This window comes from Prionailurus viverrinus, chromosome B3 (genome assembly GCF_022837055.1).
Source record: "Prionailurus viverrinus isolate Anna chromosome B3, UM_Priviv_1.0, whole genome shotgun sequence".
NCBI classification, from domain to species: domain Eukaryota; kingdom Metazoa; phylum Chordata; class Mammalia; order Carnivora; family Felidae; genus Prionailurus; species Prionailurus viverrinus.
In genome coordinates this window covers 99,546,778-99,567,183 of record NC_062566.1, presented here as the reverse complement: position 1 = coordinate 99,567,183, position 20,406 = coordinate 99,546,778, and the positions used below count along the sequence as shown (strand labels likewise).

Here is a 20,406-nt window from a genome sequence, read left to right as displayed (position 1 = left end):
ACTGAAGGTTGATGAGGGGGTGGGAGGGAGGGGAAAGTGGGTGATGGGCATGGAGGAGGGCACCTGTTGGGATGAGCACTGGGTGTTGTATGGAAACCAATTTGACAATAAATTTCATATTAAAAAAAAGAATCAGTCACTTAACTGACTGAGCCACCCAGGTACCCCTTTTTTGATTGAGAGAGAGTGTGTGCATGAGCAGGGGTAGGGAGAGAGAGAAAGAGGGAGAGAGAGAGAGAGAGAGAGAGAACCTCAAGCAGGCTCCATACTTCAGCATGGAGCCTAATGCAGGGCTCAATCCTATGACCCTGGGATCATGACCTGAGGCAAAATCCAGAGTTTGATACTCAACAGACTGGGTCACCCAGGCGCCCCTGTACTTTATATTGGTGACATCAGGGAACCACACTCTGTGCGGCCATTCAGACTCGGCTGGCTGTTCAGGCTCTAATTCTCAGGTGGACTTGTGACCGTCCATCTCAAATTGCATAAAGCTTTGTGAGGTTTTCCTGGGTCTTTCTGGTCCTATCTACTTCCTGTCTCTTCTGCAACCCTTGGTCTCTTTCATTCCATTGCAGGTTATGCTTTTCTTTATAAGTGGCCTTCCAGCTTCTGAAAGCCTTGGGATTGTGTATCTGTTGTAGTCTCTTGGCCACTTGATTTTGAGTTCCCAGAAATTATTTTTTTTAAGCTGTTCCTTTCCTGTACATTGTCCCAGTTCTGACACTCGAGGGGCGCTTCCTACTCTGCTTTCCAGCAGCGTCTCAAGGATGGACTTCCACTCACACCCATGTTGTCCTAACATGGCTTCTCAAGTGACAATGCCGAGGGGACGATGCTCTGGGATCTGTTTTGTGCTTCTTTCCTATGGGCAGGCCCTCTGATCTTTCTCGAAGTATGTTGATTCTATTGCTCCTGTGCGCAGACCCAATTCCTGCAGGTGGCTGTGACTTTACATCTTTAACCCATTCCATTAATGATGTAGCTGTTCCTTCTCTTACTTCTAGTCTTCACAGCAGGAAACTTCCCACCAGCTTCCATGTCATTAGTGGGTAAAATCAGCTGCCTCTTGCCTTTCCGCTCCGTGTTCTAGTTATGTACTGATTACCATCGCAGAAAGCAGACACAACACATTGATCTTTGCTAATTCCTCTATTGCTCGGACAGAGGAAATAAAATAATTCCCACCCTCCCCTGCCCTTTTTGTGTTGACCTCAGTACCTATAAATTCTTACTGGAAAAATCCTGCATTACTGATTTGCCCATTTCTGAATGCACATTATTTTTATTGAAGAAAAGAAGCTATTTGTTCTTGTGTGTAGTTTGTAAATAAGCTTCTTCAAATAAAAGTACGCTTTCACCTCTGTAATTGTTGGGACTGTAGCAAATACAATGTATTAATGTTCAACACTTACTCCAACTACCTTCTAGAATGCCTTCTGTACTGTAGAAATGCAGTGAGAATGCAGTTGTCATTTCCCAGAGGCCCTTGCAGCTGGAGTTCCAGATGTGAGCACGGCTCAGCCATTCAGATGCACTCCATGGGATTTGGAAGGCAGGAGGAAGAGATAGCCCTCGTTTCTGCACTTCGCTGGCAAGCACAGTCAGGCACATTTAGCTCCCCTGTGTCTGATCACTAGCTTTGCGAGTGTCGAAAGCACTGGTGGGATGGCCACTTGCTGGCATGATTTCCAGGGGGCACTTGGGTGGCTCTGGCTGTAGCAGGGGCAAGGACCTCCTGACCACGGTGGCTTCCTGAAGATGACAGTGATGTTGAGGTTCTGGAGTGGAAGGCAAGAGCCGTAGCTTCCAATTTTAACAGAGAGCTTCCTTGTTATAGAAGGGTATAGCTCTGATGGTGGTCGGGTTCTGCAGAGCAGTGCTGAGGTCATTCTGGAAGGTTAAACTTGGAACCTGTCTCCTCAGTCCTTCCTGCGATCCTGAGAGCCATTTAGTGCCTTGTAACAGTCCCTTTCTAGTTTCCCTAGCTGGCACAGGTTCTGTCCTTTGTAACAGGAGCCTGACTGATATACCACAGGAGTACTTATTTGCAATATTAAATATAGTTTCTGATTAGAAAGATCTGATGGCAAGAGAAGCAGCTGAGAGGGAAAATTTAGGCATTTATTAACATCTGCAACTATATAGGAGCCAAATCAGGACACGTGCCATTTTGGGCACGCATGCGACTTTCTGCGACAGCAACACCTATAGGATCTGGGGGCATGGGTGTGAGGCAGAGCCCTGGAGACCCTAAGTCTCACATTAACTTGAACCTATCCTAAAACTCAGCCCTAAATCCATAAGCCTGCAGGTCAGATTCTTCTGCCACAGCCTTTTCAATGACGAATGTCCCCTCCCCCATTCTCTCCCTGTTGTCTCTCTTTCCTTGCCTCCCCTCCTGCAGGAGTCCTTCACCACCATCTATTCCCACAACATACATGCGTGCGAGACACCCAGACACCAGGGGGAGGAGTCCATTTGTAAAGAAACCTTGTGATACAAACAACACACAGAAGTTTCAAAGGAGACATGAGAAGAAGATCTGCAGTCGAGCACATGCCGGGGAGAAAGCGCTATTACCCCTATGTGAAAAGCACAAACAGGCGGCGTCTGGGTGGCTCAGTCAGCTGGGCTTCCAACTCTTGATTTTGGCTCAGGTTGTGATCTCACCGCTCCTGAGTTAGAGCCCTGCTTCGGGCTCTGCGCTAATAGTACAGAGTCTGCTTGGGATTCTCTGTTCACAACCCCCCCCCCCCCCTCTCTTAACACTAAAGAAATTAAACATTAAAAACAAAAGCACAAGAAGGGGAAAGTGGTTCACGTGGCAGGGGGAGAGGCTGTCCACAAGAACGGGTCTAGGAAAGGGCAAGTCTCTTCTCTTCTGTAAGTGTGGGTTCCATTTCACTACAAGTTTCATATCAGGCAATACTTGCTCAAGGTGCACAACTTACAGCTCAAAACGACACACCGTGTCTCCTGACTCCCTTGAGCCCCAGCTCCTGGCTCCCCACCCAGAGGCTACCTCTCTGGTGAGTGCCTTCCCCAGCACATTTTCCCCGTGGGGTGCCTCTGCTCCGGGGGTTGCGGGTTGCGTGGAAGCCTCCGAACTGGTGGGGAAGCGCTCCAGAGGGGGACGAGGTGTCTGCGGTGGGGGGCGGGGGTCCCAACAACCAGGATTCCAGACACCCCTGCCCCCCCGGCAGTGCCTGGCCACGGGTCAGATCATGCACGTGGGCAGGACACCAGTGGCTGCCCAGTCCGGGTCACCCCTCAGGAGACGGCTGATTTGCGGGCAGGAGGTGGGCACACGCCTTTCCTTTCCTTTCCCTTATCCAAACAGGGAACGCCGCCGTTGCCTGTTAGTTTCATTACGCTGTGCTCCGCCCCCTCCCCCCAGCTTTCCCTTCAGGTTACAGGGCTTGTGACAGGTGTCTGTTTATGTATGTCATGTTGTTGTTCTTTGGGGTCCAAATACGTGCATCTGAGGCCGAAGACTGTTTGCTTTGTAACCTAAGTGGGCCTGCCAAACAACCCTCTGCCTCGATCGTGGAAAGTCGCCCTATTCGGCATTTACACGCGACAAATTTGTGCCAGTTATCGCAGGTATTGAGAACGGGAGACAAGAAGAGACAGGGAACCTGAGTAATCCTTTGGCGAGTCTGAGTGTGACACAAGATTCTGTTCCTTCTTAGCCATTCTGTGCCTCGTTCCTGATAATTTTGGGGTCTGCTCTGTCTCTTGCTATGAGAATTAGCATCAGCAGCTTTCAGAATGACTTACCAGTTAACCCCTCCAGAAATCTTAAGACATTATTCTTTTCTTCTCCAAATTTCCCATCCCTAAGCCTTCTAATTCTCCTTCAAATTTCCATCTGTAAAGTTAATACAATCCAATAAGAAAATAATGTGCTCTTGAGACGTTGACATGCTCAGAGCCATTTTATCCTGCCCTAAAGCCTGGAAAGTTTGAATTTTCCTTAGGATAAAAAAGTGAGAAATAATAGAATAATTCACTGTACTGTAACAATTAAATCCAGCAATTTAACATTGCGCATTGGTAAATATAATGCTCGAAACAACCAAAAGTCTCCCATGTATTGACAGACAAAAACAAAGTTATAAATCTAAACCTCCTATTCCGAACCACATTCCTAAATGTAAATAAGCATCCAAGCATGTTGCTACATATCTTTACAGAAGCAATTACAAACAAGCCTTATCAGTCGCTAAGTCACCAATGCACACAACGCTTATCTGCTATGCCCTCTACTGGATAGAGTACACAAGACAAGTCGCATTATTTCCAATTAATTTTTGGCATGATCACACTGCATCTGCTTTAGGAATGCAAGGCGTGAAATTTATAGTAGCAGGTTTAATATTCCAACCAGCCAAAATTATTTCGCTACAAGGACTTACCTTTGGTGGAATATTTGGGGTTGGATTTTTTTTTTTTTTTTTAAATACATAGATTGCTTCTCCCCTTCTTGCAACCCACTGTCCAAACTCTCAAGCTGTCACCAAACTCAGTACGTGGCAGGAATAATTTCATGCTGAGTAAAATGTGTTTAATTTCACATCCTGTAAGAATAATTACTTAGCATAATGCCACTTAAAATGTATTTCTATCTGCAAATGCTAATGAAGCTACAAAAACCTGAATCATCTTCGGAAAGAATTAGGGTATTAAGGGGGCTTCTCCTTCACTCCCTCTTCTCCTGTAGTGACTGCCTGAAGAGAGAAACCGGGACCACAGGAATAATCCGAGACTAGATCCTGCTGTCTTTAAACTGGGTGTGAGTCCAGTGGCTTGCGGGGAATTTAATCCCACAGACCTCTGCTGAGCCTCCCTAAGATGCTGGAAACAGAGCCAAAGGCTCCCTGGAGATACCCAGTCCTCACCCAGGTCCCACTGGATAGGCACCAGCAGGTAGCTGAGGCCCAGCGCCAACAAGGACCACCTACCCTGATGGCAGGGCTGGGGGCAGGCCTGTGGCCTTTGGCCTTAAGGAACTTGTCTCTGTGCCCAAGAAGTGTAGACCACTGTTCTAACTACTGCTCATCTTGAGGCTGAAAGCGGTCAACAAAGAACGACAAGGAGCAAGTGGAAATAGGAGTACTTTGCCTTTAAAGAAGTTAAAAAAAGAAAAACAAACAACCTTTTTATTTTGCAATAATTTTAGGATTACAGAAAAGTTGCAAAACTAGTTCAGGGAGCTTGGGGCGCCTGGGTGGCTCAGTCGGTTAGGCAGCTGACTCTTGACTTCGGTTCAGGTCATGATCTCACAGTTCGTGAGTTTGAGCCCCAAGTCGGGATTCTCTGTCTGTCCTTCTCTCTCTGTCCCTCCCCTGCTGGTGCCCGCGCTCTCTCTCTCAAAATAAATAAACTTAAAAAAAAATAGTGCAGGAAGCTCTTGAATACCCTTCACCCAGCTTCACCTAATAGATCTTACTGACCACAGTACAATGATCAAGACCTAGAGACTGTTAGTACAATGCTGTTAACTACATTACAGACTTCAATGCGAATTTCACCGATGTTTCCACTAATATCTTTCTTCGGTTCTAGGACCCGAGCCAGGATCCCACATTGCCTTTAGTTGTCATATCTCCTCAGTCTCCTTTAATCTGAGACACTCTGTCCTTCCTTGCCTTTCATGACTTTGATACTTTTGAAGAGTATTGGTGGAGTGTCCCTCAGTCTGGTTTTGTGTGATGTTTTCTCACAGTGAAACTGTGGTCACACAATCCTGGGCGAGATTCCTTCTCACTGCTCTGTAGAAGTGGGACCCGCTCCCTTCCTGCAGGGAAGTTCAAGGAGGCAGTGTGTGGAGGGCCTCAAGGAGTCGGTGCGCCTCTAGAACCTGAGTGGTGAGTCTCAGGAGAGTTAGGCACCGAGCCTAAGAGCACCTGACAGGCTTCTCTTACCCGCCTCTTCCTTTCTCTGTTACTATGAATGGTGACGGGAGACGTGAGCACATTTCCTTGCTATAGGAAGGCAGCACCAGTGTTTTTAAGTAATCTCTACGCCCAGTGTGGGCCTTGAACTCACAACCCTGAGATCAAGAGTCGGATGCTCTACTGACTGTGAGCCAGCCAGACACCCCAGCACTAGTGTTCATTTAATCCGGTGCCGATGAGATCTGCAGAAGGACAAGGGGCAGCCAGGGAAGGCAGAGTATGGTGGGTGGTAGCGGGAAAAGGTGGTGTGGGAAGAGGACCACATGGTGGTGGGTCCAGTGCCCTCTTTTGTGGACTCAGCAGGGCTCTAGATAACCTGAGAATGAGATGCAGACATCTCCGTGGGTGGGAACTTGTTCATTTGTATGGAGGGAGTGGTGGTATAGTTTCCAATCAGCATTTGTAACAGTGAAAAAACAGGTTTGATATCCTCAGCGGGGGTTAAAGGGTAGTAGTGGTGGCAAAAAATGACCTTTGGGCAGATTTTTAAGACTCGCACTTTGGCTTTCTCCCCCTCTGGAAATGGAAGCTCCACAGGGGACAGGCCCTTGTCTGTCTGGTCCCCCTCTCCCTCTGAAAACCTAGTACACGGGCCTGGCACCTTGTAGGAACTCAAAAAATGTTTTTCCTTTTTGTTAAGTATTTATTTGTTTATTTACTTTGAGAGAGAATGCATGAATGGGGTAGGGGCAGAAAGAGGGAGAAAAGAATTCCAAACAAGCTCTGAGCTGATAGCACAGAGCCTGACGTGGGGCTTGAACTTATGGACTGCGAGGTCATGACCTGAGCTGAGATCAAGAGTCAAATGCTTCACCAACTGAGCCACCCAGGCACCCCCCAAAATGTTTTTTTTTTTTTTTTTATTAAATGAATTCATTCATTCATTCATTGGAAGGAGAGAGAGAGCAGTGTGAGCCAGGGAGAGGGGCAGAGAGAGTGAATCTTAAGCAGGCTCCACACTCAGCCAGGAGCCCAACTTGGGGCTCAATCCCATGACCCTGGGATCATGACCTGAGGCAAAATCAAGAGTCAGACGCCTAACTGACTGTGTCACCCAGGCGCCCCAAATGAATTAAAAAAAAAAAAATAAGCGAGTGAATGTAGTACTCAGGCACTCCGGTCATCCCCACTGGGAAATCTATGACTGTCCCAAGCATGGTTTTGAAAGCCTAGCACAGGTCCTGAGATGAGGACTCCAAGCTTTCTGCCCCATGTCAGTCCTCTAAGTGCTGTGAGAAGCTGTGTTGGGAGGAGACTACTCTTTGAGAGGTCTCTGGGACCGACAGACTCCACACTGTTTGGGGGAAGGTAGAAACACATCAAATGTATAGATGGCAACATCTAAGTTTGGAGACAGAAGGCAAATGGTAGTAGTTGAAGCTTCCTTCCTGGTGGACCATGCTCTGGGGAAGCCAGTAGGAAGAGGGAAGGACCATTGTGGCACTGGGCTCACATGGGATGGATCACACTTGTGTGTGTGCACACACACGTTCACATTGAGACGTTTCCCTTACCGATGAGACTGATTTCATTTCTTCATCTGCTCAGTGTTCCTTGGTTACTTTCTTTTAATTTCCAGTCTTCCATATAAGTTAAATAGCACATTATTTATAATTATTGTTGCAATTTAAACTGAATTGTCTATTTCATGCTTTCCAGATGCATATTTAGGGAGGACTTTTTAAAAAATTTCTTTTTAATGTTTATTCTTGAGAGAGAGGCAGAGCACGAGCAGGGGAGGGGCAGAGAGAGAGAGAGAGAGAGAGAGACAGAGAGAGAGAGACAGAATCCGAAGCAGGCTCCAGGCTCTGAGCTGTCAGCACAGAGCCCGATGGGGGCTCGAACTCACGAACTGCAAGCTCATGACCTGAGCTGAAGTTGGATGCTTAACCGACTGAGGCGCCCAGTGCCCCTAGCGAGGACTTTTTCAAACATACAAGAGAGAAGCAAAGCAGAAGGAGGCTCGTTACTCATTTTACTCAGGTGTAGAAAATGGATGAGAGCTGGTGTTACCGGCATGTTAATGAAAGCAACTGGCATTGTGAATAGTTGCTACGTGCCAGGTACTCTTCAAAGCACTTTATACATATCGACCCACTTCATCCTTGCAGACATATCATCAGGTGAATCTGTTACATCACCCACTGTACAGGGTGTATATACCCACTGTATATACCCAGGTTATATCCCCACTGTACGGAAAAGGAAATTAAGGCACAGAGACACTTGCTCCAAGCCATCCAGCTAATGAATGGCAGAGCTGGGAGTCCAGCTCTGAACATGGTACTGTCCAGTGCTTCTAGTGCAACCCAGAAAAGGCCTGTGCTTTCTGGAACAGCCTGTAACCTGGGAAAGTGAATGGAAGACTTGGGAAGGACTCCGTTTCTACTCTCTGCTCTTTCAGGGACAAAATGAGCCCAGCAGGCACACATCCTTACGTGTGCTTCTTCGCGCGGGCAGTCAGGACCCGAGCCGCCCTTCCCTCACTGGGAGGCCGTGGGGCGTTCCTGCAGGAGACTAAGTGCGGTTACGGGGACCTTCAGGGATGAGACGAGGGTTTTTGTGAAGGTATTTATCTAATCCTGTGACAATCCTGCACTCTAATAAAAAAAGGAAGATAGAATCTCCATCCTTACCAAAATTTCATGAAATTGCTTTAAAGCAAAGTTCTGGTTTTGTTTGATTCTTGTATAGGTCACACATTTTGCTTTTTTCACAAGTTACCTTGTATCAGCTCATAGTATTCAACAGATTTAGGTTCTGTGGATCAACTCACTGTTCAGAACGCACGCGCAAAAGGAGAAAAGTAAGGTCACATAAATGCTAACCCTGTGAAATAGGTCGCCTTTGTCAAACGCCCAGGGGGCACACAGCATGGTTTGGGTGGTCTCTGTCTCATGGGTTACACCAAACTTCCTCGCCTCCCAAAGAGGAAGGGCCAAACTACTTTCAACTCTCACAACTCAGTGCAGGAAATTTAGGTGATTTCAGATCACTGAAGCCATTCAGTGGATACTAATTGGAATTAGTTGTTTTGTCAACAACAGTCATAGTTACTGATATGACTATTACTATTGTTATAGAGTTTTACAAATCATATATAGTCAAGAGCCAAATTTGGAAGAAATCACCATTACCTAAACACTGAATTGGTAACGTTCACAATTAGAAAACGAGACCTTTAGGTCTTCAAAGAGGAATCTGCTTTTCTGGACACTTAGAAATATTTAATAGAGTGGCTGAACCAAACAGGATAATCACGGACACTGGCTCCCGATGGCCTTGGTTTCTAGGGAGAAGAGTCTGATTCGCAATCAGTGAACATTCCAGGGGAGCTGGGACATATTTCCTTCTGTAACACACAGAAATACTATTATGTTTTGAATCCTGCTTCGGAGGGGTAAGGAATATATAGATTAATGCGACATTTTTTCAGTTGGAGTTTCCAGTAGCTGATTCAGCTGGAAGGTAATTTATGCTAACAACTTCCAAGATTTTAAAGCGACTTTTTCTTAACACACGAAAACCTTTTCATTTCGGTGTACGTTCCTAAGTCCAGAATGGGTAAGGAAATCCTCTGTCAGAGACCAGGGATACAACTGACTCTGTCTAAAAGGGAAGGGGAAGAAAAGAAATTACACCCCAGAGGTCTGGAGAAGGGGAAGAAAGGAACTCAGTGGATGGCTTTTAAACCATGTCCTACAACACAGTTCTCGGTTTTACATACCATTTGCCTCTAGAAAAGTTTATCGTAATTTTAATAGGGCCACATCATTTGGGGATTTCAATGTGACACACAGTTGATAGCGGAATGCAGCGGTTTTAGTGGACTGTGATGGAAAAAGGGGAAAGTACACCAGATTGAGCGCAAAAGCTCATGTTCTCGTCCCAGCACTGCCATGACCTAGCTGTGTGACATAAAGCAAGTCTCTTAGTGCAGGCGTCACTTTTCTCATTCATTAAACTAGATTACTTGTGCTAGTTATACTAGATGATCCCTTATTAGCTTTTTGGCATTAACGGTCAATAAAGTTGGGTAAATTCTCCACGGCCAGTGGCTCTCCAATTTATTCTTTACTGTGATCCACAACGAGAAGTACCTTTTCTATTATGACCCAGTTCACATACATGTGTAGATTTATATATAAAGGTCTTACACACACACGCACACGGATATATAGTATGATATATGTGTTATACATGTACCCACATACACATGTATAGGAAATGAAACTGAAAGTTTCATCAAAGAATACCCTTGTCCCCTCAGATGCATCTTGATATTTTTATTCTATTTCATGAAGAAAGAGATGGTCAATTTCCACTAACTTGACTTCATGATCCAGGATGACAATCACCATGACTAGGCACAGTCCTGCACTGTGAGGAACAGCGTCAAGGCGAATGCAAGGTGACCCCGTAGGCTAGTGGTGAGAATGCTGACCACTGAAAGGAAAATATAAAAACAGTGTAGATACCAGTCCACATATTAAAGGAATGTATTCTAATTTTAGTAAAAAAAGTTGTGACACACTAAATAAAAACAACCACTAAGTACAAGTACTCTCCCATCAGTGAACTTTCCCATTTTTTTAAGTAATTAAAAAAAAAATTTTTTTTATGTTTATTTTTGAGAGGGTGGGTGAGGGGCAGAGAGAGGGAGACACAGTCTGAAGCAGGCTCCAGGCTCTGAGCTGTCAGCACAGAGCCCGATGCGGGCTCGAACTCACAGACTGAGAGATCATGACCTGAGCTGAAGTTGGACGCTTAACCTACTGAGCCACCCCAGGCACCCCTTAGGTATTTTTTAAGTTTACTTATTTATTTCTTTTGAGAGAGAGCAAGTACATGCGGGGGAGGGGTGAGAGAGAGAGAGAGAGAGAGAGAGCGAAAGAGAGAGTCAGAGAGAGAGATTGAGAGAGGACCCCAAGCAGGCTCCACACTAACAGCGCAGAGCCGGATGTGGAGCTCAAACTCACGAACCGTGAGATCATGACCTGAGCCGAAAACAAGAGTGTGACGCTTAACCGACTGAGCCACCCAGAGCGCCCTGAACTTTCTTGTTTTTAAGTGATGCATAATTGAACTTTCGGTTTTCAATCTTTTTTTCCCCAATTATTTATTTTTTTATTTGAGAGAGAGAGAAAAAGAGAGAGAGCGAGCTCAAGCAGGGGAGAGGGGCAGAGGGAAGAGTGAGAGAGAATCCCAAGCAGGCTCCGCACTGTCAGCAAGGAGCCCAGCACGGGGCTCAATCTCAACAACAGTGAGATCATGACCTGAGCTGAATCAAGAGTCGGCAGCTTAACTGACTGAGCCACCCAAAAGCCCCTTCATTCTTTTATAGACAAAACTTCTTGAAACTTTCTCTCACCTGTTAGACTGGTTAACTCTTAAAGGAAACCTAGTGCTTTGATCAATGAATCATCTTCCATTTATAAACAATTCCTTTTAGCGTTTTCCATAGCTTTTGCTAGAGTATTTTACAAGAGCCCTTGTTTCTTATATATTAACTTTTAAAAGCACTGTTAATAATAATACAATAATATAATGCTTCCCTTCTATTTTCGGAACCTATTTTGAGGGAAGATACCCTAAGAAGATTCCAGTCCTTGTGTCTTTTACCCTGTCTTCACATCCTAGATCACCCTCTGTTGGAGTTTTTGAGTTCACGTCTTGGCATGCCAGGGTATCATTGGGATTTCTGTCACGATGCTCATGAATCTAGGGTACCAGGTGACACCTGTAGGTCCCATCACACCATAAGCCAATGATGAGAAAACTGGGTCTCATTTCCCAAGCAGCGTTCCCCTTTTGGCTTTAATCGCTCACACTTTCCCATATGAGCAACCCCCACAGGTATTAAGGGTATTTTCAGTGGTTCAACCACCTAGGGAATATTTCATTGAGGTGAGAAAAATCTCAAAATGTCTTCTTTTTTAGAAGGTTACATGCAAAACAACCCCTTTTAAGGTAACACTTCTAAACACAAGGTGATTACGGTGTGCATATTTTTAAAAACAGGATATAATGTCCATTTATTAGCTTACAATCTGCACATAATACAAAAATAACTGATCGATATAAAGATTACACTCCATCTCTTGTACTTCTTTCGCCTGATACTACTTACACAGATTTACAACAAATTATCAACAACGGAAATTATGAAAGGGTTAAATCTCAGATTTCGATTTCTATTGATTGTTACAATGTTATTTAACACTGTCCTCTCCTAATGGCAAGTAAGTACAGGACTGGAGAATACCGGGCCACTCCAGAAGCTGGATCACTGGGATGGACACCATTCTCTGTGTTCCATCCATCTTGTGAAACTTTCTCAACCTTATCAACTCAACTTTTCTAACATCATCACAGTACCTATGTTATTGAAAATTAACCCCAACCATTCATGCTTTGGATCTGCACAAAAGATCCAGATAACTCCACGTATAGGTCAGTAATTGTAGGCTTCCTGTCTATAGTTTTAGCACCTCTACCCACCTCTGCCCCTGCCGTTTTTCTTTTTGCAATATGACACAAGCTAACCTTCCCAGTACATATAATTTCCACCAGATATACATTACATTGTTGAAGAGCAATCAGAACTTTTTCAGAAAAATCCCTTTCTCAAGATATATTCCTATTAGTTTGCTTTCCTATATCCAGGTAAGCACATTGTGTTATTCCTGAGGCTTTTTTTTTTTATACCATCCTATGCTGATCCAAATCAAACAGACCTTTAGAGGGTACTGACAATGACGTCTTCATTAAATATGATCGCTGCTAAAGCTTTAGCTCCGTGTTTGCTCTGTAATGCTGTGCCAAGATATGGCCTTTAGATGTTCCCAGAATCCCTGGAAACGTGACTTATTTGTTTGTGAGCACAAGCTTTAGAGTGATTTTTGCAGCCACAACAAAATATGAGGATGAATCTTTCACTGGGCTGGAAATTTTGTCTTTACCTAAGCACTGGGCTTGGAGCCACTTAGAAGAAGAGGACTGCTCTACATTGGTGCAACTGTAAAACATACCAGCATTAAAACAGAGCAAAAGAACTTGCTCTAACAGCGAATTCTCATTTCTTCTGAATATTAAAAGTATTAACATTTCTAAATTCCAATGGCTATTGGCGGGAACTGTAAGGAAGGCCTCACATTGTTTAACTTTTAAAATACAAATTTAAAAAGCCGGTCTTCATATCCTAGCCTGATGACTTAAAGAAATCAGCAGAGTATCAAAAAATAACCCTACCACTCAAAATGGGCTTTGTTTAGGTATCATAAAGGCTAAGTCAACATAGTGGTTCTACCCTAGGAAGATGGCCAGAGATAACATTTCACAATTTCTACTAGAAGATCTCAAGAAAGCATACTAATAATTGATGCCCTTCCAGTTTGGCTTTATTTTGAGTAATAGGACAAAAGCACTTTAAAAAAAAAAAAATGAGACCTCTGAAGAAAGCAAAGAGGAAAGTCAAAAGTAAGAACCAAGCACAGCTCCCATCAGCGGGAATGCGGCTGGGGGGCTTTGTCAGAGGGCTCGGAGCCACAGTCCCCTTCCCTGCTTGCCTCCCGTGTGCGCCAGCCTCCGCGCCAGGCAGGAGGGCACTGCAGCGCGAGGAGAGGCCGACAGTTTTGCCGGCTCCCACTTGCTCTTCAGGCCAAAGTCTGGGCAGAAGTTGGCCTTGTGGGGTTCCTGTCGCCCTGCCAACCTGTGGCACTCCAGGGACATTGCTAGGAGAATCCTGGCCAAATACGGCATGAGAAGTCACCTCCTTCACATTGTCTTCCATGTCGGGGGGTTAGACTAAAAGAGACCCCTTCTGTCAGGTTTTATGGTGTTTGTGCACCAGCCGGGGAAAAGTATGAGAAAAAGAAAGCAACCTGTTTAACCTCAAATAGTTGATCTGGGAATGAAGCCCAACCTCCCCAAATCTCGGTTCAGTTTGCTATTTTTTCATTTACTGTTGGTTTTTAACAATTTAAATAATTATCACCCTATCTACTTGGGGCCATCGTATCATTGCTTTCTCAAAGAGAGAGTGGTCCAAAGCCATTGTTGCCCAAGTACCGTCCATAATAAATCTATGCACCATTTGACAACAGCACACAAAGCATATTCACACGTATATATGTAGCACCACAGTACAGATACAAATAAGCACATCTTCTCGAAGAGACTTTTATTTGCCGTTCTTAAGGCCACGAACAGGAAATACTACTTTGAATGAGGTTCTTCTGACACCACGTGTATATAGATGCCCAAATGCATTTTCACATCCACCTGTATAGAGATGTTCAGAAACAAACACGATCATCTCACACATGCACGCGATCTCTTTGCTGAACCAATAAAAACAATGCACGTCCAGGAAATGTTTATTCGAATTTTATTGTACCTTTCGTAAGCAAAGTGGAAATCATAATCTCACATGATTTCTTTCAAATGGATAAACTTAGACAATTTATCAATGCCTCCTTAAATTTTTACACCACACTGAACTCCAACAGGTTTTTGTTTTAAGGTAAACCAGGTTTTCGGTTCTTCCCCGTGGAGAAGTTACTTTCAAGTCAGTGAAAGTTCTTGGCCCATGATTAAAAGTCTTTGCCAATTAGCACTCAACAACTCCAATTCATTTTTTTCTGGTTCAAGATGAGTAGGAGCCTAATAAGGCTGTGATAAAAGGGCAAAAGGCACTGAGAGCCAAAAGCGGATTAATGAGCTCCTCCGTTTATTTGTCTTCCTAACAGCTGAACTGTTACAACTATTGACACTCTTCAAAAGGTTCCGCTCTGAACCCTGTCCAGGCACTGCAGGCTCCAATGGACATCTTCAAATCCAGAGAATGGAGGGGCAAGAGCTTCCCCTGTGTGATGCCAAAACCAACAAAGCCCCATGGATCAGGTAATGAAACTTCAGCTTTTCCCCCTTTGAGATTTATTTACTGGCAGCTGACAAGGGGCAAATTCAGCTCGAATTGTGCAGTCAAGGCCCTGTCAAGCTTTGAGAGGCACCCTTGTCTTGAAGCACCTTCATGACTGGCATTTCACTCAAAAGCCCTCGGCGCTGGTCCTTAACAGCTTATGACATCACAAAGGACACTCCAGACAGATGCCTACATGGCATCCTGCAGCATTTTAAAAGAGAATTAGTGGTTTTAATTATGGTCGTAGTATGAAAGGGAACCATGCAAGCTCCACAGGAGACCTTTGATCAGACCCTTTTGCTAGTACAATGCCACGGAACTGTGACTATTCCTGGTAAGGGGCCTTTTCTTGCTGAATGACTCACCAGTGATCTTTGAATGCAGACAAGCTTCTAGCCCTCCCTCTTCATTAGTGAGCATTTCTATACAGGGGCCTATATAGCGCTTGGAGTCTAGGAGCTATACAATTGGGGGGAAAAGAATCCCTACAGATTCTGGCCTCTACTTAGGAAGTGCTGAAGGACTCGGAGTGACTTTATTCATTAAAACAGGTTGCTATTAATTAACTGTCATAATAAAATAAAGAACTATTATTTGCATTTCTTACTATGTTCTCTTTAGTAATATGTATAAAAGATGCTTGTAACAGAAATGAATTTATTGAACAACTTCCCCAATCCCCCCCCACCGCCCCCCAATCCCCGCCTTTTTTTTTTTTTTTTTTTTTTTTTTTTTGCATTTTGGCCGCAGGAGCTTACTAATTATTGGGCCCGGATTTATGAATCCAAATAGAAGTAAAACATAAATATAAAATTAAGCAAGGAACTACAAAATTCTTTTGATTTGCCACTTTATGCAACTGAGAGAAAGCAAACAACAGCTTAGCTTTATTTTTTGATGATTTCAGAGAATCATCAAAGACAATAAAACCCCAACTTTTTTCAAAATATTACTGGGTTGGTGTTTAGCTTGAAGTGTGAGATTATGTAATAACCAGAGCTACTCAAAAAAAAAAAAAAAGTATTTTAACTTGAAGAAGAGCAAGATTCACTCTCAAAAAAAAAAAAATCGCTTTTTGGGAAACAGAAAATGTTTCTTTGGTCTGGTATGAATGTTTCAAGAATTTAACCTCAGAACGGATCCCAGTAAAAGGGCCCTTAAAAAGATCCGCAATCGATATTTAAAGTATATGAAAATAACCCATTCTCTGCTAGCATCCAATCAAGCAAAGTCATTAGGTGAAAGACGGAGGAAGTAGGAAGGTTTTTCTGGAAGATTCTCACTGAAATGCTAATTTGGTAACACTGGATAAACAGAATTTGCATAGGGAGCACATGGCAGTAAGGAGCACAGTATACTGAACAGTATACTGCCCTACCACGTTGCTGATATCTGGGAGCTGACTCGGTCTTCGAGTTTTGTGTACAACTTCTTTTCTTGGAGGAAAAACTTTTGGACTTTGGAATTTTGGAAGCGGGAGGATGAGCAGGTTTTTCACCTTCTGCTGCCTCAGACATTTTTCTTATTCCTCAGACTCTGCAGTTCTTTTCTCAGGTGCTTTAGAGCAACTAAAATATCAGGCAGCTGTGGATCATTCCGTGCTTTCTGAGTGTAGAGACGGAAATGTCTGATGGTTTCCGATAACAAGACTTCAGGGTCTGAGTCTCCTGCCCGAAGGCGTAACATCCGCTCACAGGCGATGGCATAGTTCTTGTGCCAGTTCACCGGGTGCTCCTTTCGTAAATAGACAATCTCCTTATAGAGCTGAAAAACGGCAAAAATGTTGGTATTCCATTGTTATCCCTTGACTTTTTTTTCAAAAACCAGAAAACACAGAGGAGTTAATAACACAAGGAAAAAAAAAATCCAAGCGGCCGATAGTCAAAATCTAATCATTGCTAGGCCATGCAGAAAATGCAAGAATGTTACTGTAATTATGACAGTGGCAGGAGGCAAATGTACTTCATCTAAAACTGCTTCTGGGGTTTTCGGATGTGCAGAGGGAACCTAAGACACACGGTGTCAGGACATAATGCTCTTCCTCCAGAAAGATGTTCTGGGAAAGGGATTTAGTTCTAATTCATGGAAAGCTATTTACTCAACAGGCAGAAAGGTTGAAACTCTAAATTTAGCTGTTAGAGGAAAAAAAAATAGCTTTCTTTAGAAAACTGCATGGAAAAAGAACTTGAAGGAATTTAAATTTTGACCCTCATTTTCACATAGATTTCTCTCTACATTAAAAACAACAGTAATAACAATAGCAACAATAAAACAGCTCAAACAAATCCGTCATCGAATAAGCTGGGCGTAACAGAATTTAAGAGATGTCCTCACGGCGAGATGCTCTTTGGAGCACCCTATAATTATAATTTTAATAGTTAACACTTTGCCCACAGGAATCAGGAATTTTGTTTTTCCAACATCAGAGATAGCATTAATCGGGCAGAGCTGGAATCTTTGGTATTGAGTTTTCCAGGGAGAAACATCAAAATTCAACAAATGAAAGATACAAATCTGCACAACGGAATATTAGACTTGCTTATTTGGAAATTTCACAGCCTTCCTGAGGACTGTCAGATTGGACTCGGATGTACAGGAACTTGAGGTCAGCAGCAGACTCAACGCGCAGAACAAGCAATGATGCTTTTCTACAGGGACAAGGGCTTTTGCAGTTAGAACTGTATTCATCACATCATTCAGCTGAAAGGAACCCAACAGATCATCTATTGGCCCGACTTCTACTCCAGGGCAGATAAATGCATATGTCATCTTGGTATTTACTAACCTTTAGTCTCCAAGCTGGCCTTTTTTTTTTTTTTTTTTTTTTAAGTTTATTATTTTGAGAGGGAGAGAGAGTGAGAGTGAGGGAGGGGCAGAGAGAAGGAGAGAGAGAAGCCTAAAGTCTCCGTGCTGTCAGTGCAAAGCCTGGCTCATAGCTCAAACTCACCAACCGTGAGGTCATGACCTGAGCTGGTATCAAGTTGGACGCTTAACAGACTGAGCCACCCAGGTGCCCCCAAGGTGGCTTTTAAAGCAGTTGGCCCATGCGCTTCTTTCACTCCGTAACAAAGGAAACGGTCACCTCGCACTTGCATGTACGTGGAAACTGTGACGCTATCTTCCACTCTTCCATTCTCTTGGTCAGTTATCCAATGTCTCCCTGTCTTTCCTCAGGTTTTTTTTTTTTTTTTTTTTCTCTGTCTGCTGTTTCTTTTTCCAAGCCTTGCTGACAGGCACAAAGCAGGCACCCAGGAACTGTTCAGAAAACGGTTCGGCTTTCAGAATCCCACCTGGGTTCTGGAGTTCAACACAGAGGCCAGCCCTTCAGTGAGAATTTCCCCAACGGCTCAAGAGGATGAGAGGCTCACTCATGACCTCCCTGTTACAGTCATTAGATAACAGAATGAACATACCACCCGTCTCTCGAACACTTTGTTACCGACGCATCGTCAACTTCTACCAGGTGGCCCGTTAAGCCACATGTGCTGTATCTTAAGAAGCCGGTCATTTCTCATCACATGGAATTACGTTTCCTCCTCTATGTGAATGTTACCGTGACATTAGTCTTAGCAGACTGTATTCTATTTAGTGGGGACACCAACTTATCGAATGCATTCCTAAAGCTAATGGGGATAGTCCCTGCTCCCCCACTACACCTGAACTTAATGTCTCCTGAACTGAAAGTTCTGCATCAGCTATTGAGTGGAATACTATACACAATGTCTTACACCTAACAAGAACGTTCTTGAAATACCAGTACTGGGGGGGTGGGTTTGTGTTGACCCATCAAGTATTTGACCTCATTTGTCTTGCAAACAAAGTCACATATCTGGAGGCATATGCAAAGAAGACACCCACGGACTTGTGTCCACTGGAAAGGGTAAAGTTTCCAGGTCCAAAGGGACAATGAGTCCGTGAATTAGCTTCAGTGGCGCCCTAGCAACGGTGGCCATGGAACAGGTCACTGATGAGAATATGAAGTATCAGTAAGTCTCAGGGATTTCTCCCAACTAAATACTATTTGTTTTTCATGGAATCACAGGGTATGAGAGATGAACAGGATATGACATGACCAGGGCGTGACAGATAATTAATAAAGCTTAAAGCCCACTTCTATTTTTAGAAAAAATCGAGGCCTGGAATGCTTAACTGACTTACAGTTGACAATTAGTGGTGGAGTAGGCCTTGAACCTGGATCTTCCAAACGCCAGATAGAACTCCAGCTTGCTGCCTCCTGCAATCGATCCCTTGCTGTCCTCGAGTGGGCACCTCGGAGGGTTCTGCCTTTGTCCCTATCGACTGTCCTTCCTCGCCCACTCTCTCACTACCCTGCCCACAGTCTGTCTGGCTAGCTCGTCTGAGCTTTCAAGATGACACTCCAGTGACATCTCCGAAGACTTCCCCCTCCTTCCTCACCACCCCTCGCCAGGGGGGTGTACTCACGTACAGTGTGCTGTTCCCACAGCACCTCTGCAAGACTGAATGTAACCGAGGACTCTATCTTCTGTCTCCCTCTCTAGCCTGCTACCTCTTTGGTAGCAGGGACAATACTTGGTCATCTCCAACACAATATTTGGCACAGACTGGGCGATCAATAAGCGCTCTGTGAGTAAATGAATAAATGAACAATGAACCCACGATCACAAAATTTAGGAGTAAAATGAGTCCTACGGATTGGACGCTGTGTGATTTTGACTTAGCTCTAAACCACTGCCCTGGTGAGTAGACCCACAGCACCTAGAGGCTGCGGAAACACCTCAGGTGCTCACATATATGGCTCCCGGGCTCTGGTCTCACTGGCCCATGCCAGGATATCTGTTTCCTACATAGTAGGCTCCAAGATGATCCCTGAAGGTGTCTGAGGAACCCAGGGCTAGAAGTCACAGAAAAGAAGGGGCTCGTTAAAACGGAACAACAGCAAGCCTGTGCTCCACCCTCCCTTTTCCCGTCAGTGAGGACCGCCTACACAAGAGTCTGTGTGTGGCCGGGCCATCTGAAGGTTGGGTTGGCTTCAGTCAGAAGACAGGGCCACAGTCAGAAGACAGAGCCTCTTGCCGAGACCCTTTATCTTTCTCATGAAATCCCACCCAGCCAGGAACCTATCCTTTCGAGTGCAGCCAGGGTCATGACTTTTGTCTAGAGGGCAAACCTGTCAGAACTTGTCTGGTGGTGACTGTTTCCTGTTCCAATGGCTTCCTATTAGTTTCCTCTGCTGTTGTAACAAATCAGCACAGACATAATGGCTTAAGACAGTATACATTTATTATCTTACCCTTCTGGAGGTCAAAATGCATAAAATCGAGGATTTTGTAAAAGCAGCAGCGCTGTGTTCTTCGAGGAGGCTCTAGAATCTGTTTCTTTGCCCTTGGTGGCTTGCAGAGGCTGCCTGCACTCCCTACCTGGTGGCCCCTTCCTCCCATCTTCCAGGCCAGCCACGTAGCGTCTTCGAATCTTTTCCTCTGACCTCTGCTTGCATCATCACGTCTCCTTCTCTCTGACCCTCCTGCCTCCTTCTTA

At 44.5% G+C, this 20,406-nt stretch overlaps 1 protein-coding gene across 5 annotated transcripts in view; it reads right to left on the bottom strand.

Annotated features, from left to right (window-relative positions):
• Positions 1 to 10,000: 10,000 nt before the first annotated feature.
• The window catches only part of TMEM260 (transmembrane protein 260), a 72,950-nt gene continuing 62,544 nt past the window's right edge, over positions 10,001 to 20,406 (bottom strand). For 2 of the 5 annotated variants that reach the window (XM_047862014.1, XM_047862019.1), the window contains one exon: positions 17,793 to 20,402. In XM_047862014.1, the coding sequence (XP_047717970.1) occupies positions 20,115 to 20,402 (288 nt within the window). In that variant the 3' untranslated portion in view covers positions 17,793 to 20,114. Of the gene's footprint in view, positions 10,410 to 14,336; positions 16,654 to 17,792; positions 20,403 to 20,406 lie in introns of those variants that run through there. The other 3 variants (XM_047862018.1, XM_047862016.1, XM_047862015.1) reach the window with 3 other exon arrangements.